Source organism: Anser brachyrhynchus (assembly GCF_964034855.1).
Source record: "Anser brachyrhynchus genome assembly, chromosome: 2".
Lineage (NCBI taxonomy): Eukaryota > Metazoa > Chordata > Aves > Anseriformes > Anatidae > Anser > Anser brachyrhynchus.
Genome location: NC_137695.1, coordinates 138268993 through 138294793, shown reverse-complemented (window position 1 = coordinate 138294793; position 25801 = coordinate 138268993). Strand labels below are relative to the sequence as shown.

Here is a 25801-nt window from a genome sequence, read left to right as displayed (position 1 = left end):
CTAAAGACCATGATAAGAGGTTAAGCTAAGGAACAGGTTAAATTATGGTCCACATGAGTATACACAGAACAACACAGTGGCAATTAGAAGTTCAACTCATCAAAGTAAAATGTAGCAACATCCTATGCTCAAGATTAAATTTTGGCATAGTCCAGAAATGAGGTTCACATTTTAAAAGCCACATAAAGACTTAAAACTGGCTGATTTTCTGAAATACAGCTTTAGTTCCAACAATAATTAATTCCTAAAAATCTTATGATCTATACAGGACAATATTCCGTTCTGACCACTGTGAATCACTGAATAATTTCCAAGTAAAAGAGAAATGAAATATCTGCTTTTATTCATAAGCTACTTACTTCGGCATGTTTTCCCATCTTGCCTCAGTACAAATCCGTCATGGCATTGGCAAGTGTATGAGTCGTCATTATTAACACAAAGATGTTCACAGCCATGATTGACTGATTTGCAGATGTCCTTACCTAGGAATAATCTAGATTTTATTTACTACAGTTTAATAAATGAGTACATTTCCAAAAATATAAATGCTAAAAGTAATAACCTCCTAGTAAAATAATGAATTTATCCTCTTTTTTTGTCAGGTAAAATCATAAATAAGACCTACCTCTAACACAACATGCTTCTCCAGTAGACCCCTGAGTGTAAAAAACACATTAACATCAAGTAACTTACTTTTACATGTTTTCTCATCTTCCCTCAATACAAAACCCTCATAGCACTGGCAAATGTATGAATTATCAGTGTTCACACAAACATGCTCACAGCCATGGTCAACAGAATTGCAAACATCTTTATCTGGAAAAAAAATAATGGTGCCAGACTTTAAAACATGTCTACAAATGCACAGATTATAAGGAAAACTTCTATTAAAGATAAGGATACTTACTTCTACATGTTTTTCCATCTTCCCTTAATGCAAATCCCTCATAACACTGGCAGATGTATGACTCATCAGCATTAACACAAACATGTTCACAGCCATGGGCAACTGAGCTGCAAATGTCTTTATCTGAGAATAGTTGACGGTTTTTGGTTAAAGCACATCTACAATGAATATATTATGCAGGGAGAAGTAATAGCTTTCATTAGGTCTACTGAGATCATTGGAAGAAATGGACAAAAATTTAGGCAGCTAACACTTCTAACTCTTGGTACCTGAAAATTTGCGGGTCTTTTTTGTCTACAGTCATATCAGTTTAGCTACTAAAATACACCATTTCTGTCCACTGAGTCTCTTACAAGCTTCTGGCAGGTATAACAATAGTATATCATGAATAAACTACTGCTTTTAGTTAAAACACTTCCACAGATCTACGTACTGTAGATAAAAGTCTACTAGTAATTACCAGAGTACTTACTTCTGCATGTTTTGCCATCTTCTCTCAGCAGGAAACCCTCATGACACTCACAAGCATAAGAGTCATCTTTGTTAACACAAATATGCTCACAGCCATGGCTGACTGATTTGCAGATGTCCTGTCCTGAGAATGATTCAGATATAAATATGGTTTTGAATGAAAACATGTTAAAAATGTAGGTATCAAAATGATGTTTTCTAGTGAGAAGTGATAAACTCCTTTCTTTCCTTGCCTAATGCACGTGCAAAAATGTTCAATATATATTGGTTACTCACTTCTGCATGTCTTCCCATCTTCTCTCAATATGTATCCCTCACGACATTTGCAGATGTAGGAATTGTCAGCACTAACACAAACATGTTCACAGCCATGGTTGACTGATTTGCAGACATTTTTACCTGAGAGTAATTTAACAGATTAAGAATTGCGTTAGTTAAGGACAGGATGTTCAGTTACTGAATGTTCTTGTTCTTGCTGGTATTCCAGACTCAATTCTGCAAATCGTTTATACCACCTGCTGTCAATTTCTGTTGTAACAAAAAGGTACATCTTTGTTGTACAAATTTTATAACCTTATTACTACGGAAAAGTGCACCGTTTTGGTTCCAGAGTTTGTATAATTTCATGTGTCCCCAGCATGAAGATTAGTTACCCACAGAGATTTCCAAAGATACCTAAATCCCACATCCACATTTCAAGTAAACTTTCTGGTGAGAAACGTATCTTTCCATCACCATCATTTTATCTTCAGTAATTAACCTGCTCAAACCTGATGTAGTTATGCTTTCTTTCCCTGTGGTTAAGTTCAGATGGTGTTTGTCATTTTTCTGTAAACTAGAATTACAAAAGCTCAGTTTATGTAGTGTTTAAATGTAATGAGAAAGACCAACTGTATAATCCTGCTGTGGCATTCTTGAAAATTGCCAGCTATAGTTGGGTAAGCTGATGTTCAGTGGGCTTTCCTGATAGGTGATTTAGTTACAACTTATATTTCAAAATAAAATTAAATTGTCTATTTATTAACATTGGATAAACTAACATCTTTCTTACTTACACTTTATTCTCCCCACCCTTTATTTTCTTGCCAAGACTGTTGCATGGACACAAAATTTCACTTCCTTTTAGCTTTTTGCAATGTTAAAGTGTCAGTACTTTTTAAGACAGGCAAAATTTGTCTCTGTTCGCATGGACTAACAAAGTAGGTTGTTGATGTGGTATGTGTAATACAAACTGATAATATGGAGATTTTAATTTGTCATGTTAGGGCCTGGATGACTTTAAAAAACATCTACAAAAAAAACTTTTAACAGCAGATGTTGATGAGATCTTTGGATATGATTTGGTTTATAGTTATAAAGTATTTCATGCCTCTGTGTTTTCTAAGGGCTTATGCACAATTCTTCTTTGATCACGTAGTGTGTGTTCTTATACTGGAGAGAAATTTTCAGTTCCTTTTTATATCTGTCACTCTTCAGAACTGCGTAACGTAGCCAAATGTATAATGCAATTATGGTATCTCTTTTGCAATGACCCTTATACCACATTGGGGAAAAGTGAACATTCCATTAGTATTGCAGGCTTCTTTGTGCTGTATAAGTCTTTTGAAATGCTATATATTTTTGCCTTGATTTGAGAAGAAAATTACAGTTGTCTGATATAAGGGTGTAAGTTGGAGTAAAATAATTTTGGATCCACAACAGACCAGCATCAGAGCTACTTTTTGTATGTCCCAGACATTCAGGGAGTCATTCAGGTGCCTAAAAGTTTGCACCCAGTGCCCCTTTAGAGTATCCAAGACATTGACATACTGCTGGCAAACAGGACACCAAAGGGGAAACTGTGAACTTCTGCAATCCTAGAGCATTTAAAATGACACAAATGAAAGCCATGTTTAGGCAATCAAATCCTACCCTACAGATTTTTTGTGTGTGTGAAATAAAAATCTAGCACTGATTTGCTGAATAATAACTTACGTTTGCAAGTTTTCCCATCATTCCGAAGCCTGTATCCTTCAAAACACTGACAAGTATAAGATCTGTCACCATTTATACACAAATGTTCACAGCCGTGATCACTCAGAGCACAATAGTCAACTCCTGCAGGAGCAATGAAAGTTATTTTTTTTAAATATTAATAATTAATTAAACTATTATTTACATCCCTAGTATTTGCATTGCATATAAGCAAGTAAATATAAACACATTGAATCACTTAAGCAACAATCCTGTTCCTTATCCGATAATATACATACACCTTCAATAAAATTTAAGAAGGCTTTGTGGTACACTTTGCATTGACTGCTGTAAGCAGAGTTGAGAATGTTTAGAATAACTCAAGAGAGTCCATGCCTCAGTACTCACAAACAGAATTATAATAAAAACAGCACTTTAACAATGATTTTATAAAAGACAGTGGCAAAGACAGAAAAGCTACCTTGTGAACACTCTTCAAAAATGGTTTCTAAATGATCTGAGGTAAACATGGCATTCCCCAGAACTTGCTTGTGTGCCTGACCTAGCTGCTGTGGCAGCAAGCAGAAAACCTCTCTGGGACCTCAGTGGTCTTTGGCTTAGGCTATCCAAGCTTTTGCAAAGAACTGAAAATGACAAGAACAGTCAAATGTGGTCCATTTTTTCATCTCAAATTTCCTGAGTGTTTCTTCTGCATAGTACAAAGACACAATATCCCCAGGAATCCGCAGACAGCACTCACTGCTCTTTATAGGTTACACACACAGTGCCACTCATTGTTTTGTACTAAGCTGTCAAAGCAGAAATCTGTTTACCACTCAGGTGTTCCTCCAGCTGTCTTAAGATACCTGTGCCTCTATATATCACACCAGTGTTGTCATGTCCCCGATGTTTTCCCATTAGGAGTGGTATATGTTAAATGCTAATCCCACTCAGCCACTCATTCAAGACATCCCAAGTGCCAGAGCTCTTTTCATGGCAGTCTAAAAAACCCACAATATCTCAGCGACTCATCTCAGGAGCTCAGGAATAGGACAAATCTTATTCCTAAATAAATATGAGGGGAGGGATACACTGGCAAGAAGAACCACCATTCAAAATCTCTCAGTTTTATTGCATGGAGGGATTCCAGAAGCCACAGCACAGTTTTAATGCTGCTGATGGGTCTCCAACTACAGCCTGGAGGAAAATGACTGAGTGAAATAAAACACCTCTTTTTACTACAAAGGAAAAGGATTTTTCCATTCGCAAGTTGATCAACTATTAAAAACAGGTCAGCTCTTTCTGAATTTCCAGTGGTTCTTTTAGATGAATTTTCAGATAAATTGTTTCTAGCACACCCCAATCCCTATTATATGTACAATATAAGAGTACTAATTTTGCATTACTATCTGTCCCTTTTTTGATTTTTGCAGTGATAGAAGCAGTATCTGCCAAGATGTTGCGTGGGGCTAAAAAGGGTAGTACAGAGGCAAAGATAAGGTTAAAGACAAAGGCAAATTGCCTTTGCAGATTTGCCTCACTTTTCCCAATATTATCTTTGTATCCAAGATTATTTTTGTATCATTTTGATTTCTGTTAAAACTGTGTGGCCCAAGTGCAAGTAAAGGAGCTAAGTCTGGAGCTACTCCAACACTCAACAAGCTTGAAGAACAATGTACCTCTGCAATCTGCAGAAAAGGTGGCCAAAACTCTCTCATCAAAGACGACAGGTCCAGGAAAAGTAACCAGGCAAAATATGATCACATTCCTCTCTTCCCGGCCCTTTTTATATATTTTTTTTTTTCCAATGAAAGACTAATATGGCCATTTGTGAAACTGCAATGATTCTCAGTGATCATTAGATTTATAAAGGGTGGAGAGCTGTCAGGACAACTTTTGTTCATTTATTTAGGGCTCCCATGTGAGCGGTAAAGCTGTATGGGACTTACACTTCTGCCCCAGATCAGATGATGCAGTTTGCCTGGGGAACACGAATCTTAAAATGTCAGTCAGACACATGTGTCATGTGACTGGAAAACTGTCCTCAACAACTGGGGATGGACATATCTTCCAAGACTTGCTGCAAACACTAGAATTTACAGTCATCTTGACAAGTGCCTTTTCCCAAGTCCTTTTACTCTCTGTGTCTGCTTTCAAAGCATTATTAATGTGTTTTTGAAATTCAATCTGTGAGAATAAATTGAATCATAGAACCACCGAATGGTTTGGGTTGGAAGGGATCTTAAAGCCCATCTAATTCCAACACCCCTGCCATGGGCAGGGACACCTCCCACCAGCCCAGGTTGCCCAAAGCCCCATCCGGCCTGGCCTTGAGCACCTCCAGGGATGGGGCATCCACAGCTTCTCTGGGCAGCCTGTGCCAGGGCCTCACCACCCTCTGAGTAAAGAATTTCTTGCTAAGGTCTAATCTATATCTACCCTCTTTTAGTTTAAAACTGTTACCCCTTCTCCTGCTGCTACACTGCCCAGGATATGGTAGGCCTTCTGGGCTGCAAGCACACGTTGCCAGCTCATGTTGAGCTTTTCATCCACCAGTACTCCAATGTCCTTCTCCACAGGGCTGCTCTCTTAGCTCATCACCCAGTCTGTGTTCAAGTTCGGGATTGCCCTGACCCAGGTGTAGGACCTTGTGCTTCATCTTGTTGAACTTCATGAGTTTTACAGAGGTCCACCTCTCAAGACTATTGAGGTCCCTCTGGATGGTATCACTTCCCTCCGCTGAAGGTGTGTCCTCTTCCCTGTATGAAAACAGAAACCTTTCCCAGGTGAGCTGAGATCAAGAAGAAGACTTACGTGTGCAGGTTTTTAGGTCCTCATTAATGACAAATCCTTCAAAGCACTGACAGACATAGGAATCATCGGTATTTAGGCACAGATGTTCACAGCCATGATTACTTTCAGCACAGTGGTCCACTCCTATTGATTTGTGTTCATAATTGAAGAAAGCACAATGGAGTTTTAGGTACAAACACTATGACATTGTAGTTTGTGCACAATACCTTGGCAGAGCCAAGGGGAAAAGATCAATACAGCTTTTTATTTATGCAGCATTCCCACCTATTTGAACAACATGAGTTAATTAACAACACCTAAGTGAAATGAATAAAACAACCCCACACAGCAGACGACAAACTTGATGAAGTACTTGCCGAATGTCACAAAGAGAAACTAAGGCAAAGCGTCCTGCCTCATATTACCCACAGGATTGTGCTTTCTTTCTTTAAAAGGCAAGACTCTCTCTTTTGTTCACCATAAAATTTTCTCAGAGAGAAGTAGGAATATTAGTAACTCTCGTAAAAGAAATTATAGCTTCCAGATTATTTCATAAACAGTAAAATCTTTTCAACAAATGAGCAATCACAAATTAAAACTATCCTGCCAACAGGTTACAGCAGTTCAAGCCCAGTGGAGAAAAGATACAAATTATGAGTATGGGAGTGTCTAAACTTGTTCCATTTACTTTGTTTTCCTATTTCTATTCTGATTCCAAGTCAGATAAAATGGAATATTTATTGAATCTTGTATGAAACTGGTCCACAGAACAGACAGCAAAGCTTTAGAGTGAGATACGTGCACTTGCAAATGTACTATGTAATCTGCTGACTCCGTAAGTATAGAAAAAGCACATTTTAGGAAAAAAGATTTATACTGAACTTTCTCATAAGATTTTTTTCACATCTTGCTAATGGCTATTTTTAGTTATATAGGCCCAAATCACTTTAGCTTAACTTGATCAAAAGTAGTGGAGTTCCCTCAGACACAAACAGAGTCTCATGTCTCTATTTGCAAATCATTTACAGATGTGAACAGACACGTCTGTAGCTGTCTACATTTAAAAAAAAAAAAATCCTATACTTAACATAAAATTACTTAGGTTTAAATATTGCTGTTTATTAGTTTATTTAACTAGGCAATGCGTTTGCAGGAGTCAGTCCAGATTTACCATAATACGTAAGGAGAGGTAACATTGGCTTGAACAAGCAAAGCTGAGGTATAAGTTTTTACTAGTTGAAGCAAGTTCCAGCTGGAACAGTCTCCTTATTCCAAGGGTTTACATCACCATGAAGAGGCTTGTGTAACTTCTCAGAGCACACAAAAAATGTGGAAAAAAGGAGAAAATAATAATAAAAAAAAAGAGTCTGTGAAAAAATGCATCTGTAGTTTGGCACCATCTTTTACAATACAAACATCCACACTAATGTGAATTTTAACATTTAAATACTTTGGGTTCTAATGCAGAATCTTTTAACACATGCTTTCAAGGAGTGGAGTACTCACAAAGCAACTAATTTCCAGGCTTTAAGAAATAGTATAACTGTAAATTTGTTCATCATATTTGCCTTTTTTTTTTTTTTTTTAAGGAAGAGAAAGGGAGGGAAAAGGGGAAAGGTCTGTATTTAAAAAAAATTGTGTCTTGGGAAATACTTATTTTTAGATATTCAACTTGTGATAGCCTAAAAACATAATTGTTAAAAAGTTCTTGCAACACATCCAAGTATCTTTAAATACGGCTTTATCACACATAGTTTATTTAAAAATAATTACTCCCTAGCATATAAACTATTTTTAATTTCAGTGACAGAGTGTTCCTTTGGAAAAATTTATCATAAGTACATCAGGCAAAAACGCTACCAATATTTTAGATGACGTGCAAAATGGTTCTCTGGAAAAAACAACAACAGTATCTGCTGAAAACTAGGTGACGGGAAGTGGGTAGTGCTGTTGGTGTCTTCTGGTGCAACACTGGTCCCTCCTTTAGTAGCATTCTTATTAACAGAGGACACTTTATTAAACAGATTGATGAAAGTGCAAACATATTGCAGGGGGAGATTTCTACACATCTCCACATATTACATTACATTACATACATTAGTTTTAAGTGTGCTGCAGTTAAATAGCTCATAGCAATGATACAGATGTTCCAGAGTAAGCTCTGCCGTTGTGTTTGACACCATGGCTGAACACCTTTTCCCAGTTATTTGTATTGGAGAAGATGATGTTTTAGTTCCATATTGAATCTGGGATCTTACTATATCATGACTTCATTAGGGCTGGCTTGTGGTTGACTTTACAGAAACATAGGTTTGCATAGCTCAAAAAGATCTCAGAAGGGACTCAGGAGCATTTTCTCGTTCTGTTCACACCTCACCCCACTGCAGTAACTAGTTGCTGCAGTGCATGAGATACTCGTTTCTGCACGTATTGCCATCGTGTTGTAGGGTGTATCCAGGATGACATTTGCACACAAGTGACTCTTCCGTATTAATGCATTCATGTTCACAGTCATGCTGACCAAAATCACAGAAGTTTACTTCTGTAGAGAGAAAAGCACTAAAGAATTCAAGCCAGTCGTGAGGGTTTCTGAAGTAAAACAGCTTAGAAAAACTCACTTTTGTTGAATGGTACCAGATTCTATGCTTTGGACAGCTTTTAAAACTGTGCACATCTGATAGTGAGTCGTGGATCTGTGAGTTGACTGCAAATACTTGGCTAAGCAAGACTGCACTTTGACTCCATACCCCTGCTCCTGTAGTCATTACAATTTATGCACCATGGTGCACGGTGGAGGAGGAATGCCTGGTGCTGGTCACCAGCGATGTATTCTTCCTGATTTATAATGAGGGCATATATGCAAATGTTCTACTTTACTTTACAAGTTTATCTAACATGAGCTTTGTTATAACAAGTTTTGGAATGGGAGCTCAATCCTGAAAAAGTCACCAGATTTACAGCCAAATCCAGAGTCCCCTAAAGTTAAGGAAAAGTACCCCAAAAGAGAGTTATGATTTGTCTTTAATTCTTAATTAAATCCTTAGCAATAAGTATTCCAGACAATATAGTTCTTTTACTCCTATACTGATTAAGGTACATCCATTCTATAAAAACCTGGATGTATTAAAATACCATACAGATAATAAAAGCCAGAGTATGGATTGCTGTAAAAACCACACTGTGTACATAATGATGCTTCATGAGAAAACATCTTTAAGACTGAAAGAAAACATAGTTGTAAAAACAGATAAATTTTATGAGGGTCTAGAAATATAATTATGTTGCTCTAATCAAGATTCGTACTTATAAAATATCAGTACAATTCCCCCCCTAGAACTGATTCACCAGGTCAAGATAGTTCTTTATTAACAGCATTACATTGAAAACTTGCTGAGTTTCTGGACCCCAACTCAGTACAAGCTGTAACACAAAAGGCTTTGTGAAGTAAATAATATGTACAATTGGTTTGGAACCCTACCATTGCTGAGGCTGTTAATACAGTTTGAAGAAAACTGTATGGGGTTTCATGTGTGATTTTAAGTTGCTTCTCATAACTACATTACCAATCCATTACTTTCTCAAAGCTAATGAAATACATCTGTCCTTGGCTAACGCAACTCAGCAGCAAAGCAAGGTAAAATTAAAAAAAAAAAAAAAAAAAGCTGTTTGTGTAACTACAGGACAATGTCAGAAAGTCAGAAAATAAGAAACAAACTTTTTGGTTTTTTTAGCCACTGTGGTTTCTATATTATACTTTAAGTTTTCCTGCATCTCTTAAAAAAATGTGTAATATACAACTTAGTCTATGAAACAGCAAACTATGTATTTTTCTAGCATGACTGGCTCAGTTAAAATTCAAGTTTATAAAGAAAGATTTGTTTCAACCTTTATAATAGAGAAAACTTTCATCCTTTCAGAAAGGAAACCATTCACAGCTGGTTTAAGAAATAAAAGCAGATGAACTTCATTATGTCCAAAGGATTACTCACTTTTGCATGTTTTCTTATCTGGATTAAGTCTAAACCCTTCTTGGCATCGACAAAAATAGGAATCATCTGTATTAACACATTCTTGTTCACAGCCATGGTCCTGAAGAGCACAATAGTCTGGTCCTAAATGGAAAAAATTGTGTCAGTGAGAAATATAATTCCTCAGATATAAGCTAGGCAAAAAACTTTTACGTCATTTTCTTTTATTTATTTTTTTTCCTTGTGCACCATTTAGAACTTTTACCATATTGTTTCAAACTGTGAAAATAAAATGTTCCTTTCTGACAAATAATCTGTTATACTAGGGTAGACCTGATATGTATTCTTAAATGAATTCTTGGAGAACACATGTACTACGTGCAGTACAGAAGTTAGAATCTTAAATATTTCTCAACATTTCACAGCTCAGCCCTATACACTGCCGCATCAAAATTGCCTATTTATTTTACTCAGAGCAAGTTTGATATGATCTGTAATAAATACACAACCAAGCTTCTGAATGCTATTCATTAGATCAAAGCGGGACAACCAGGTCATCAAAAGCATCAGTGTTTTTAAAAGCCTTGAGCGCTTGCTACATAGCTCTTCCATTTAAAACGCTCATCATAGGAAAGATGAGCAAACTCTAGAAACAGCTACTACTTTTGTACAAAGTACCTTAGAAGGGAAGATAATACTGCAGTAAGCACTGGGCTATTTACCCTGTAGCGCTAACCACTATTAAGTCAAAGAACCTGACATTCACTTAGATGTGATATGTGGCCATCTCTTAGCTTTATATAAGGGGAGTTAACAAATTTATTGTAGGGAAAGAACGGTTTTAATCCTTCATCACTGGTAAAAATAGATAAATGAGTCGGAAATCAAGTAAGTTATATTTTTAATAACATCCGGCACTTTTGAACACTTCATTAAACCTGAAAACCGAAATTCAGTGCTTAATTATTATTCCCAGAGATAATTAGCTTCCTGAAGCAGGAACTGTTCTTTTCTAGTATATGCAGTAGACTAATGCAATCGAGCCTTTATATGTGATGAAAGCCTTCACTAATAATAGACCAAGCAGCAATAGTAGCAAAAGTCCTCTTAACAGTTAACTCAGCAGCTGGGAATTACCTCTACCTTCCTCACTGACAATCTGAATTTACTGCCCTCTTCTCTTTCTGCCACACAAAGAGTACTCTGCTGGTGTTGGCAGGATTCCCCTAATGAGCCATGTTCCTTTTATTTCATTCTGAGAAATTTGGAGTAATTCCCAGAGAAAATTTGTAAGACATGCATGACTGTACTGATAACATTTACATTTTCATGCCTTTTTTTTTTTTTTTTTTTTTTTTAGCCTTGAGCATTGAAGCTTACTTTTTACTTTTTGTTTTTGAACAGAAAACCACGGTTCTTTGATAATCACAAGATCTCAAAAACTGGAGCCCTTGGCCCAGGCCTGCTTACTGATAGAGTGATCTGGTCTGGCATGGGTGTGAGTCTTGGCTAGTTGGCAGCTGTCACTGAGATTCAGTACATAAGCCAAACATGTAGAAATTTATGCTAAAAGTTTTAATTTACAAACATTTTAAATCCAGTGTTCTGAAGTTTGTTCCTTCATGTTGTTTATGTGAACTCAAAGGCAGTGTGATTCATAACATATGGGAACTAGAACACACTTTTGCTCTGAAGAGCTCTCATGTTGTCTCAACTTCGTTAGCATCAAAATCTACCCTCTTCTTTTCTTCAAGATTTATTTTATTAGCAAGGCTCAGAAGACATCAAGTGTAAGGTAAAGTGGCTTAGTAAGTGTTTGAGAGTTTGAGCTGTAGAAAATGGTATCAAAAGCCTTACTGAAATCTAGCCAAACCATATCCACAGCCTTTCCCTCATCCACTGAGCGTGTCACATTGCTGTAGAAGGAGATCAGGTTTGTCAAGCAGGACCTGCCTTTGACAGACACATGCTGACTGGCCCCGATCGCCTGGTTGCCCTGTTAGTGCTGTGTGATGGCACTCAAGATAGTCTGCTCCAGGAGCTTCCCCAGCACCAAGGGCAGACTGACAGGCCTGTATTTTCCTGGATCCTCCTTCTGGCCTTCCTGTAGATGGACGTCACATTTGCTAGCCGCCAGTTGACTGGGACCTCCCCTGATAGCCAGGACTGCTGATAAATGATGGAAAGTGGCTTGGTGAGCACTTCCACCAGCTCCCTCAGTACCCTCAGGTGGATCCCATCTGGCTCCATAGACTTGTCTACATCTGCATGGTTCAGCAGGATGTTAACCGTTTCCTGATGGATGATGAGAGCTTCATTCTGCTCCCTGTCCCTACCTACCAGCTCAGGGGACTAGGTACCCAGAGAACAACTGGTCTTGCTGCTAAGGACTGAGGCAAAGAAGGCATTAAGTACCTCAGCCTTTTCCACATCTCTTGTCACTATGTTTCACCCCCACATCCAATAAAGGATGGAGATTCTCCTTAGTCCTCCCTTTTCTTGTTTATGTATTTATAAAAACATTTTTGTCTTTAACAGCAGTAGCCAGACTGAGCTCAAACTGGGCTTTGGCCCTCCTAGTTTTCTCCCTGCACAGCCTCATATCTTTGTAGTCCTCCTGAGTGGCCTGCCCCTTCTTCCAAAGGTCATAAACCCTCTTTTTCTTCCTGAGCTCTAGCCACAGCTCTGTTCAACCAGGCCAATCTTCTTCCGTACCAGCTCATCTTTCAGCATGTGGCGGCAGCATGCTCCTGCGCCTTCAACATTGCGTTCTTGAAGAGTGTCCAGCCTTACTGGACTCCTTTGCCCTTCAGGACTGCCTTAACAGGACAAAGTCTGCCTTCTGGAAGCCCAGGGTGGCAGTTCTGCTACCCCCCTCCTAATTTTTCCAAGAATGGAAAACTCTATTAATTCATAATCATCTTGGGCATAGGCCCAAGATGGCCACCAACCTTCACATCTCCAACAAGTCCTTCTCTGTTAACAAGCAAAAGATCCAGCGGGGTGCTGTTCCTTGGGGACTTCTGGTAAGTTGAAGTCCCCCACAAGAACAAGCACTAGCTACTACAAGAATGCTCCCAGTTGCTTATAGAATATTGTGTCTGCCTCTTCAGCCTGGTTGGACAGTTTATAGAAAACTCCCACTATGACATCTGCCTCATTGGCCTTCCACTTGATTCTTACCCATAAACGCTCAACCCTGTCATCACCATTTTTCAGCTGTAGGCAATGAAAACATTTCCTAACATAGAAGGCTAGCCCCCTGCCTCTCCTTCCTAGCCTATCCTTTCTGAAGAGTTTGTAGCCGTCCATTGCAATACTCCATCTGTATGCCTTCAGCAAATCTGTGGGTGACATTAAATTAGGGACATTGTCTGAAAGCAAACGGCAGTATAGAGAAACCTTGATAAACTTTACAACTGGACAAACAGAAGTCTTCTGAAGTTCAGCAAGAAGAATTGCTTGAGGGTATGTCTCTTTCCCTGAATCATAAGGTCAGATGTGCAGTCTGAATTAGATGCTTTCTTTCTAAATGTTAAAATTAAGTGACTTAACAAGCATAATATGCACTGTAGTCAATAGGTTAACTTCATCTCTTTCACTAAATGTTGAAATGCCCCCAAGCCTTTAAAAAAAAACCACTGAAATACAGTGCTACAGAAATAATGTTTGTTCACTTTATTAGACAGTATGGATTATATTCATCAATGGCATCAGCAGTTTCACTTTGCTAAAAACTAAAGGGTTTTGTCAGCTTAGAGCTGCGACACTAAAGTTTCATTACCAAGGTCTGCATTTATGAAAAAAGGTAACCAGGAGTATACATTAAAGTTTTCCCTTCACATTTCCTGAAGTGAGTTATGACATTACATACTACAGAGGTTTTAGCTTATTTTCCCAATTAAGGGAAGCTTTAGCAAGAGTATTTTCTGGTCTATTAGTTCTCTTCCGCTTTATATCCCCCCCCAGCTCTGGTAACTTTTGAACTTGTTAGTCCAGTGTCAATCAAGTCTGACAAACAAGGAAACCTCTGAAGTTATGATAAGCTGGTGGAAACATGGAAGTTTTATAGAGGCTACTGATTTTCCCAGAGCTTTGGCACAAGTATCAAAGAATTCTCTATTGAGGAAAATCCATAGCAAAACAGGCTGCAATGTTTTCTCTGATTGTGGAACTACTCACTCTGTTTAATTTTAGCTTGTCTTACAAACCAAGATGATTATAAATCGTCTTGTACAGACCTGTTTGTTTATCCAGCTAGGGAGATGATATTCGAAATGAAATATATGGATAATCAAAGAGAATATGCAAGACAAAGCTTTTGGCTTTTACTATTGAAAAAGGAGCCTGGTCTCATGTTAAATGCTTCCTGTTTACAGAAGGGGCCCCTCCACCTACTCTCTCCCCCTAAAATCCAAACTACCTCCAAAAACAACTTTCATTGCTTTTATGACCTTTGGATTCAAGGGCACTCCAACATTTTCTATACCTAACATATTATTCAGTGTTCCCAGGAACAGTGGGAGAATTACTGCTGAGAACTGGACAGAAAGAGTACATACTGTGCATAATTAAAGCTTATCACTACTTACTTCTGCAAGTTCTTTTGTCTGGATTTAAAATGAACCCTGGGTAGCATCTACAGTAATAGGAGTCCTCAGTGTTAACACATTCATGTTGGCAACCCTGGTTATCCACAGCACAGTAGTCTACAACTGAAAAAGAACAAGAGCAACATATATAATCAGAAAAACAAAGTTAGAACTATTACACATAGAGATTATGGTACTAGTTATACACAGTAACTACAAGAAAAAAAGGAAAAACTGACATCATTTTTCTCCTGAACAACCTTTCTGCAGAAAGCAGTGTACTTTACCAGTTGGTACATCAGATTCATTTGAATCCCAGATTGTTTCTCCTATCCTTTGAACATTTATCAGCTCCCTTATTGTCAGGAAACTTCTCAAAGCGTTTTCTCCGATCTGGAAACCATGACTCAGTCAGCAACTCTGTTCAGAGACCAGGGCCAAGCAAAGTTTGTTTGATTTAGTTTTGTCTTCTGTCTCTCCAAATCCAGACCTGGAATTGTTCTACTTTTCCTTAAAATATTAGCTATATTAGTTATCAAGACTAGTTCCAGTAGCCTGAATACATAAGAGACCTATGGCAATACCTCCTACACTGAAGACTGTCATGACACATTTATCCCCTCTACCTTGGTCCAAAATCATCCTGTACAAATCAGGTGCAGCTACAAAGTCTGACGCTTCAGCTGATTTTCACCACTGATATTTTGCTTATATAATGCCTTTTGTGTGAGAGAAATCAAACATCATAGTTAGTCTAGTCACGTATTTCGTAAGTCTGGTCACCTATTACACAAATCCATATTTGCAAGATAGATTGCCAGAAGGGTGATAATATAACACTTTAGAGTTTACTTAGACGAGCCTATTTCAAAGTGCTAAAGGAGCAAAATAAATTATATTATTTCTTTGCAGTTTGAGCTGTTTCTTTACACAGAAAGCCCTAGGAGAAATCAAAGACAAGTCACGAGGCAGGTGTTCTGACCCCCCAAAAGCTTCCAGGCCCACATTAGGCAAGTTTACCTAATTCTTTCTGCAGAAGAGAGCAATGTGCCCAGCTTCACAGATGTTTAAAGTTTCCCCCTCTTTGCCAACTGACTAATTTTTTTATTGCTGTATATTGTGGATACTCCCAAACTGTTTTAAGAGGCTGTAAGTTTGTTTTAATGAAAACAATTTTTTTCTTTAATAGCCTTCCCTTTGCAAATAATGCACACTCAGGTGTGCTAAGATATTTAGTCAAAGTCTGGTCAGGAAAGCAGATAATACATTTAGTGACCTTGAAAGAGCTTCTTTAGGAAGATTTATTCTTAGGAATAAATGTGTTGAATGATGTCAAATTAGATTACTTACTGTCTACCATGTGAGACCATTTTCCTGGCAAGTACATTCCTGTTTCCACACTGAATAGCTTCATATAAAAATGTATTTGCTGAATATATATTTCAAGGATATAATGTGTCATGTAATTAGTCAGCTTTCCCCTTAAATTAATTCTAACCACATGCACATTTTCAAGTGTTTTAAAACACACAGTAATAAATAAGTGAAAGAATATACAATTTCTTTCTATACAACACCATACCTGGGAAATAGCCTATTTAAATCCCTCCATAAAGTCACCTGCTCCTCTGCATTTAAACCGTAATGAACATGCACTTCTACCAGAACATCTGTAACTGCCCAACTAATTATTATGAAGTTGAGAGACATCTGAATGGTTCAACAGGTCTTAGAATGCTTCATTATCAACATCTGAGTAACTATCGCCTCAAGCACTTTCAGATGACAATCTCTTCCAGGGAAGGACTGTGCCTTCTTAGGTCTATGCAGCTGCTAATGTACTGTGGGCAAAAAAAGGAAAAAAAAGAAACACCTCAAAATAAATAATTCATACAAGATGCTGAATTTACCAGGCTTGCTTTGCTTCACATATATTAATTCTGGGAACCTCTTACTCATAGAAGTAGGTCTGTTGGCCTCTACCAATAATGAGCATATCAATTTAAATAAAGCCTTTCCACTGACAGTTAGGAAGTCAGAATATTCTCTTGACAGTTGCTTTTGGAGATATGTATTATTTATTTCCACTCCCTCCCCCAGTCCCTTATTCCATGCAGGCTTATCCTTGCAGACTGGCATTAGTAATCTACCTAGAATTTAATTTCACTTTCAGCTTCACGTTTCATTTTGGTGGTACTTGCTTAGACGGGAAAGTTGTCAACAGCATGTCAATCAGCAAGTAAGTTGCTGGAGGACTTAAATCTTCCTGAAAAGACTGAAAAGAGTTATAAATCTACATTTCTTATACTGAAGCACTGCAATCCTGCAGAAAATGCATAACAGCTGTATAAGACCAAAGCAAAATAATATTTTCCTCATTTTTGTTAAAAATAATAAAACTTATACTTCCTTATTGTCACAAGAGTCGCGGGATAGGCACCAGAATGTGAAATCTTAATTTTGGCCCATGCCTATTTCAATAAGAAACTTTTCTAATTAATTCTGAATTAATGATATTTTTAAGCAAGCAAGCAATAAATTCAGTTGTCATCTCCCTATCTTTGTTCCACCATGTTTTTCTTGCTTGGAATTAGTTGCTAAGTGATGAGAGCTATCTTTTACATCTAGTTACCAATTTCACACCCTAGGTGCTCAGGTTGCCCTCTCCGATATGTGAGCAGCACAGGTTACCTTTCTCTAATATTGCTGTTTTACTACTGTGATGTTTATGTATTTTTTCTTTTTTTTTTTTTTTTTGAGAATTAATTAAATTAAGGAGAAGGGTAGAAGAAAGCCTAGGAAGAAAATGTGGCAAAATAAGTAAAGGCATAAGGAGAATGAAAAACAGTGTGGAGTAGTAGAAGAGAAGACTCATGGAAGACTTGTTAAAACCTAGAAAACAGCCAAAAAATGCAGCAGTGCCAGGACTGCAGTCAGGTGCCAGCAGCCAAATCATTGCCAGGATAAAAGAGCCCACGCCCAACAGCTGCAGCAGTATGGGGACAGCTCAGCACCAGTGCCAGGGAAGAGAAGACACCATGGCCAGCAACACCAAGAAGATGGGGAGAGTGGGACCAAGATTGAGAGGGCTGTGTGTTCAGCAGCATAATGTAGAAAGAAGGGCTCATCGCCACCAAACTTATAACTGGCAGGATTTTGTTCATATGAAAGGCAGACAGTTAACATGAAAAGTTGTTTTAAAAGGCAAAATCGTAGCGCTTTGCTAACCATAATTATCTGTACATTTTATCATAAACAGTGTGTTGCAAACACTCAGATTACTCCACCATTCAATGGTTACTTTAAATGAATGCATTGTAAGTTGCTGGTTGTGAGCTTTTATTTAATTATTGCCATCCAGGTAACTGGCTGACAGGTGTGTTAATAAAGCAGTTAGCATTGCCTTCAATTCTTAACTAGAGAAATTAGCCCTTCAGAAATGAGGAAGAGAACGTAACAAGATAGCAATAACAGCTGACGACAATAAATATGAATATCTCAGATTAAATATATGGTAAAAAAGAATTAGGGATACAAAAATCTGCTAAGAGAAGTCATGGATTTTTTCCCTTCAGTGATATAATCACATCAATAGCAGAGAAAAGTCTGACCTTGACACAGGTGAAGGACATGAGGATTAGGCTAAGGTTACTGGATGAAATCCTGTGGAGCGTTAGATGTAGAAATTTGGGCTATAATCATCTAAAAGGCTTTCTTGCCTGAGCAACCATTATTAGCTGCATTTTCAAAACAATTCAACTTCAGAATGCAGGTTCTTAAAGGGATATGTTAGTGCCCAAATTATGTTGATGCAAAATTATGTTAAGAACTGTAAACACTCCTATGAGGATCGTGAGGCTACATGTACGGTAAACATTTCTGCAGAGAAGTAGAGTCAATGTTCTTTAAAAATGCATTTATTATTCCAAGTCTAAAAAACCTCAAAACCTCATTTGTGTGCCCCATGTGAAACTATAAGCAGATTGCTCAGTTCCATAAACTGTCATCTACTTTGCACCTCAAAATAGGATTATTCTGCATAGCAACTGTGAAGGTAATAAGAGACAGGTTATGTTTGTGGTGGATTACAGAAGACAGCATTTTTCTGAAATGTAGTATGGGATGAAACATTTATGAGAAGGGCAATAGCCTAATGTACCACAATTATATTAAAAATATTTACTGTGTATAAACAGAAAAGAAATAAAAAGTGAGATACTTATATGCTAATAGAAAAAGAAGTATGTTTTTTGTCCAAAATTTTTTGTACTGTATTTCCATGCTTGCTGTTTTGAGCTGTCTTAGACCTGATGTTTGCTTCTGTACTACCCGTAGTAAAAATTAAAGACACCTATTGGATGGGTTCTTTTAATGGGGACCAACCATTCCTTAAAGCCATCCTTTCAAAGAGTTTGAAAGTTCTCTTGGCATAACCATAAAACCAAGTGAGAAATGGTAATAATTTGTCCACTTTCACGTTGTGTTTGTCTAATTTCTGCCTGAAAAGGAACTACCAAGTTCGTCTGCTTTTGTTTGTTTTTGAATGGCCATATATAACATGCCAGTACCGTGCTGGCCACCTGCATGGATCTAAAATAAAACATTAGATGCTTAGTTTCAAGATAGCAATGTTATTTTTCTGTGTGAAATTCATTGGAACAATTTTTCCCAGTCATTGTTCCTTATAAGTAAGGGCCTACAATCATGTAAATATATATTTTTCTTTATCTACCACCCATGTAGAAGAAGACAGCTTTGCCATCATTGTTTATGGCCAAACTGGACATTAATTTACATTTAATTTTCCTTTGATTTGTGTCAAAAGATAAAAGTGAATTGCTAAACTCATACTCACCAATGCAATTCTTTCCATTTGCATCAAGTTCATACCCTTCATAACACTGACAGACGTAAGACCCAGGCGTGTTCACACAAATCTGCTCACAGGCATGTTTCTCCACAGCACAGAGGTCCTGAGCTACAAGACATAATTGCATGAATATGAAGTTCTTTGCCCTTCCATATTGTACAGGCAGACTGCATATTGGAAATAAATTTCAGAAATCTATGAACAGCTCTTTAGAGTTGAGCTCATTTCAAAACAGAACATGCTGATATTCTGTCACATAGTGAAACTTTTATAACAGCAACAACAACCACTCAAAGCTGAGGAGTTATTCCTTCAGCTGAAGGCAACAACAATTACTGGGACACTGGTGCCTAGTGGACTTGCTTGACTGAATATATCTCTGAAACATTTAATGGGTGTACTTCTCTTTTTTTAATATTTTTTGTATTTGTCTTTTTTTTTTTTAATTTTGTGTACAATCAACCCTAATAAATTATGATGAGGATAGAAAAGGAACGAAAAAGAAAATGGGGCACCAAAAGCCTTTCATTTCTGAGTTTTATCATTTTTCAGTTTTGTGCAACATACCATAGCAAGTTACCCCTCCCAAGCAAAAAATCTCTTGGGAAAAATTTCTACAGCAAATGAGGTCAGTTCAGTTCCTGGTCTAATGAAGCACATTTGGCTTTCTTTACAATAGACTGAAGGTTTCTGAGAACCCCAAGTTTCACCAGTGAAACTTCTGGAAAGCAGAGTACTTTGTGTTGTTCAGGATCAGGCCCGGAGACTGCTCAACACATAATTACCATTTACAGCTGCAAAAAAAAAGGCTTTTGGAACACATTTAAGGAAACTAGCCAAGCAAATATGAATTTTCTTTTATAGTGCTCTGCTTCATATCATGCGGCATGATGAACAGTATAAACAGTTGTTTAACTCTCTTGTTCCAATATAAACTCTACAAATAATTTTTTCAGCCACATTTGCTCTTTTGTACTACTCTGTGTATTAGTATAAGATTTGAGTATATCTAGAGAAGAATGAAAGAGATTAAATTACACCAACAGTGTAATGAGTACAGAACAGCCATTATCTGACACAACCACTCTTCTCTAGACAATTTAGATGAGAGTTGGTAAGAGGAGCAATAGTAGGTTTTCATCCTTTGCATGGATGTAAAACCATGTTAATGATTTCCATCCTTTGCATGGATGCAAAACCAGCTAAATGACATAAATAAAGAATAATAAAGAATATTTTAAGTTGAACAAAGGATTTTTTTTTCTTGGCTTTGTTTTGGAAGATAGCTGAGTTGCCTTTTTTTTTTTAATTATTATTTTCATGTGGAAGGCAACAAATCACAAATATAGCATTTTTTTTTCTCCTTCAAAGCAACACTGAAATGCATTATGGCACAAAACTACCATCCGTTCAAAAGACAAATGCACCCTTTTCCAACCTGAAGCAAACTTGTTAATTTATTGCTGATTTAAGCCATTTGGTTAAGAGCTTTTAAGAACTGAATACTGATATGCTGTACTCTCACAACATTAAAAAAAAAAAAGTTCAGAAAAATGAAAGGAGTATGTCTTTAGTTCCATAACATTCATCTTTTATGTGTTGCTTAATTTAGCAAGTGATAAAATGTATATGTAAGGAAACTATTTGTTCATGAACAAGTTGACAAGTGCATCCAAAAGTTAGATAAATACATCTGTTGTATGTTGACCATGTACTGCACTAAACATAAATATAATGAAGATTTATTTTACTTAGAGGTTCAGTGAGGAACATGCTGTCTCTTTGCATGGGTGAAAAATCAGCAGCCAATGAAAGTAACTAAAACGGTCACAGACTGGGGGTTTTTCCATCGCCATTCTCCAGCTTCCCTCTACAAATAAGCTCTCCAGTTTGTCTAGCTTCATTCCCCTTTGCTCACGAATGCTGTTACCTCTCTGGGGACTTTTCAGACGTAATGGTCTGACCTTGGTAGACTGCTCCCTCCTTCATCATCTCCCTCCTTCATCAATGATCTGCATCATCCTAGAACATTTATGGTCAGTATGATGGCTCTCAATATTAGATGTCCAGTACACTATTGCTAAAATTAGCTTATAGTTTGGTGATGTGGAAAAATATCCATTAGAAGTAGGCTGCAAACACATTGAATGACTCATGTCCTTTCCACATTTAGGAAAATCAAACCTACTCAAAACGAGTACATAGTTAAGCATATCATGTGAGATAGGTAACCAGGGAAAAGTAAAGTAAGACTGAGTCATAACTTAAAAAGAAAAAGAAGAAGAAAAAGAAGAAGAAAAAGAAGAAGAAAAAGAAGAAGAAAAAGAAGAAGAAAAAGAAGAAGAAAAAGAAGAAGAAAAAGAAGAAGAAAAAGAAGAAGAAAAAGAAGAAGAAAAAGAAGAAGAAAAAGAAGAAGAAAAAGAAGCAGTGGAATTTGAAAAAGTGTATAAAGCAACACATCGAGGGCTACTGTGCATGGGTCACCAGTAGGAAGACCACACACAATTCCAAAACTTTCTTGGAAATTAATCTGTAACATGAAGCAGTGCAATGAACAAAAACTGAACTACTGGCTGATAAAAACTATGGAAATATAACACAACAAACCAGAAGACACAATAAAGAAACATTTTTTCATATTTGCAATAAAATTCTCAATTTTTCTCCATTATTTAAATCTAATTGATTCTCCACTTTTTTTTTTTTTTTTCCAGTGTTATTCTTGAAATTCAATTGTCCAAAGTGACATTAGGGGTGAAGATATGAAAAAATGTGTAAGAGAAAATTCAAAAAGATAAATTTTGTATTTAAAAAAAATTCCAGAAAATTGAAAGCAGAAGAATTCTTCCTTAAAATTCTTTGATACAAGAAAATCAAGGGCACAAGGAGGGTTTAAAAGAAAGGTTTATAGGATACAAAAGTTTTGCATGAGTAGCATTTTAAAAGGGAAACAAAGGAAAGAAGAGGCTAGGGAATATTATTGAAATGTGATTGCATAGTTGGAGGCCTCATTTGGGATTCTGACCGCCCTTTTTTGGGAGAGCTACAACAAATGTGCAGAAGCATAGAGAATAGGCTGTGTTAAAAGTTGTTCTTGTCACTGTTCTTGTCTTGGCTTAGCTGCTAAACCAAGTAATAATTAGAATATATTTCAGATTGATTTTTTCTTCTTCTTCTTGAGGATACAAAACCTGGAATAAAGTGTTAAATTTAATACTAAGTATTCCTCTATAATTCACACATGCATATGACAAATGTCTACATTTAGTAAGGGATGCTGGTAAGAAAGGCAATGAAAACAAAGATTCTTAAATCTAGCTCATCCCATAGCTCAACAGCATGGGAGGTGAACAATTCAAAAGGAGTGTCCTATTGGGCTCAAGGGGTCTGAACACGCTCCCACACACTGGCAAAAATGCCCACATCACTCCAGTGCTGACATCCTTTTGTCCCCATTTCTATTTGCTAAGGCTCTGACTGAAACTGTGTCCTGTTGCAGATGTAAGGACTCTAATCTTCAAGCAGCAGAGTCCTCCCAGATACTAACATACTCCCATTGTTTCAGTGGTCATTAAGTATTTGATGTAAAATACAACACTAAACAAGGGAGACAAAAAAACAACAACAACAAACTCTAATCCCAAACTAGCTGATTATTTAAGATGCTGAACATATGAGTTCCAAACACAAGAACAGGATTTGAGCATGCATCCTTCACCTCACTTCTAAATTATCTATTATGATGGGGACATACTATGCTCTCACCATGACAGTTTCCTCCAGCTTTTTGAAAAAACATTTTCCAAAATTATTCTTCTGGCTAAAATCAGTTTGGCAAATTTGGCTTGAATCCATGGAGCGTTGTGGGGTAAGAAACTGTAAGTGCATTTTCCCTAAGTGGTAAAAAACAGTATCTCACAATTGCTTTAAAATAATGGTGGATACAGAAATAAATTTGGCACACCCATCTTATGTAGTCTGCTGTTAATTACTAGGAAGCAAGTCAAAATGGACAAAAGAAATACTGCTTACAAAGATCAGAATTAAACTGAAGTACAGTTTGTTACTATAAACTATAGTTAAAGACAATAACTTAAACTTGAAAAAGTTGATCTTTTTAAAAAAGAAAATGAGAGCATAAGCAAGACTTTTGACACTATTTTTTTAAAGGTCCTAAGGCTAGACTTCAAGCAGAGGTTGAGAAGAATTTTCCAGAATGGCATGTTATTTCCCAGTTCTCCAGTATGGGGTTTATTCCACCTTTCTGTACCACTTAGTATTGGTTGCTATCTAGACAGGTTACTAAGTTAGTTTGACTCACTTCATGTGGGATGATGAAACAGTTCCTTCTTTGACTGTTGTTTCATTCTTGATCTTATTGCACCAATAAATTTCAAAAGCAACTTCATGTAGTTACAGTTTACTTCTGCAGAGTCATGTATAAAAATTAGCTTGATGTATTTCATAAAGGCTTATGAAAACTTCATTTACAAAAAGAAAAAAAAAGGCAAAAGAAATACGACTTTACATTTTTGGACTCTTTGCAATGATTAGCATTAATTACATACTGAGCTCAGTCCTTTATGAGCCCAGCTCAAAGAGCATGGGATGTTAAGTGCTTTTTGGGAGCACGAAAGAGAAAAGTTAAAAAGATAACATACTGCTGCAAGTTTTCTGGTCAGCATTCAGGATGTATCCTTGTTTACATCTGCATTCATAGGAGCCGGGGGTGTTTATGCAGAAGTGATCACAGCGATGTTCAACTATACTGCACATATGGGGAACTGAAAGAAAAAAGTAAGAGGTTATTAACTGCGTGTCACAACTAAATAATATACGGTTTAAAAAGCTTTACCAAAGCCATTTAAAAATTTCAAATTAAATTTCAACAGTCAACACAAAAATGGAAGCTTAAACTTACATTTGAGTGTAGGTTTACCAAACAGTGTTATATGTCTATTCCTAACAAAAATAGGAATTTATATATTAGCTGTCTAGCTGATGTTGGTGGCATGATTTTGGACATGAAATTACATGTGGAATGGAGATATAAACAAACCAAAAAAATTACAACAGAGTATCTGGAAACACTAATTACTTGGTGGTTCCCTGAAAACAATGAAACAAACCTACCACATTCAAATTTAGAAAATAAGTGTAACTCAAGTACAAACTGTTCTAGAGAACATTTAATTTCCTGAATGAAGAAAATAACCCCACAGCACAATACGAAAGAAGAATGACTGGAAAACAACTCAATGAAGAATCTTGCTTGCTTAGTTATTAATTTTGAGGAATGTATGGGCAATGTATGACTATAATGAGGTGAAGCATCTCCAAGACTCAGTAAGGAGGAGCTGAGCTGAGCTACATGCTAGCGTATAACTCTTCCTGACTCTATTTTTTTATCTGTTTATATTTTATGTCTCTAATAGCAACTAGTAAAATGCAACAGACTGAGACAGGAAGAAGAAGAAAAAAAAAAAGAATAGTGAGCCTATTCTGTCAAATTCATTACTTAACTATTTTTCCCCATATCAGCACTTTTTGGGGAATTACTAAATCTCATTGATGTTTTCCTTCTGCTAGAGCACTGCTTGTATGTCATTCCTATAATGAGCAGGTGAATTACTTCTCAGAGAACAATGTGAGGAAAATAATATATTCTGCTCAATAACAGTTAGGGATTGATGTGCTCCTTATTGTGCTAGGTTGACAAACACCAAAATTTATGGAATAGATATTCAATGGTAATCTAGTAGCTACAACAGAAGCCTAAAAAATAACATGTGGTACGTGTGGAACTTATGAAAAAAAAAGTGGTTTTTTTTGAGATACATGCTATGTATCCAGTCTTGGGAATGGTTGCCAGAGTTATGCATTTATTACTAATATACAAACCACCACAATTGCCAAATCTCCCAATCAGCTTTTTTTGAACTCTTCATATCCTGCCATAACAAAACTCCTCAAGTATTTTATCTGTGTAAATACAAAGCTGCTGGACCTCTTTCAGCTGCAAGTGAAGGGTATGTAGGAAGCATATATTCTATTATGTTAAAATGCTAAATGATCTAGAAAATCAGACCACTGAATGCACTGAGTCAAAGATTTAAAGTTAGTGGACGGTCTTGATAGTTTTAGCCCTGTTTCTGTGCCTCCATTCCTCCAGTGTGAAATGGGGATGACACCATTATCCACTTTTCAGGAGAATAATAAAGACTATTTTACTCCTGATGGCTCCAGC

General features: G+C 36.9%; 1 protein-coding gene across 6 annotated transcripts in view; it reads right to left on the bottom strand.

Annotated features, from left to right (window-relative positions):
* The window catches only part of MATN2 (matrilin 2), a 68685-nt gene that overhangs the window by 18316 nt on the left and 24568 nt on the right, over positions 1–25801 (bottom strand). For all 6 annotated transcript variants that reach the window (XM_080583123.1, XM_080583125.1, XM_080583126.1 and 3 more), the window contains exons 4-14: positions 24216–24338; positions 19540–19662; positions 14685–14807; positions 10114–10236; positions 6146–6268; positions 3353–3475; positions 1655–1777; positions 1380–1502; positions 908–1030; positions 694–816; positions 360–482 (exon numbers count right to left, since the gene is read on the bottom strand). In XM_080583123.1, the coding sequence (XP_080439249.1) occupies positions 360–482; positions 694–816; positions 908–1030; positions 1380–1502; positions 1655–1777; positions 3353–3475; positions 6146–6268; positions 10114–10236; positions 14685–14807; positions 19540–19662; positions 24216–24338 (1353 nt within the window). The remainder of the gene's footprint in view (positions 1–359; positions 483–693; positions 817–907; positions 1031–1379; positions 1503–1654; positions 1778–3352; positions 3476–6145; positions 6269–10113; positions 10237–14684; positions 14808–19539; positions 19663–24215; positions 24339–25801) is intronic.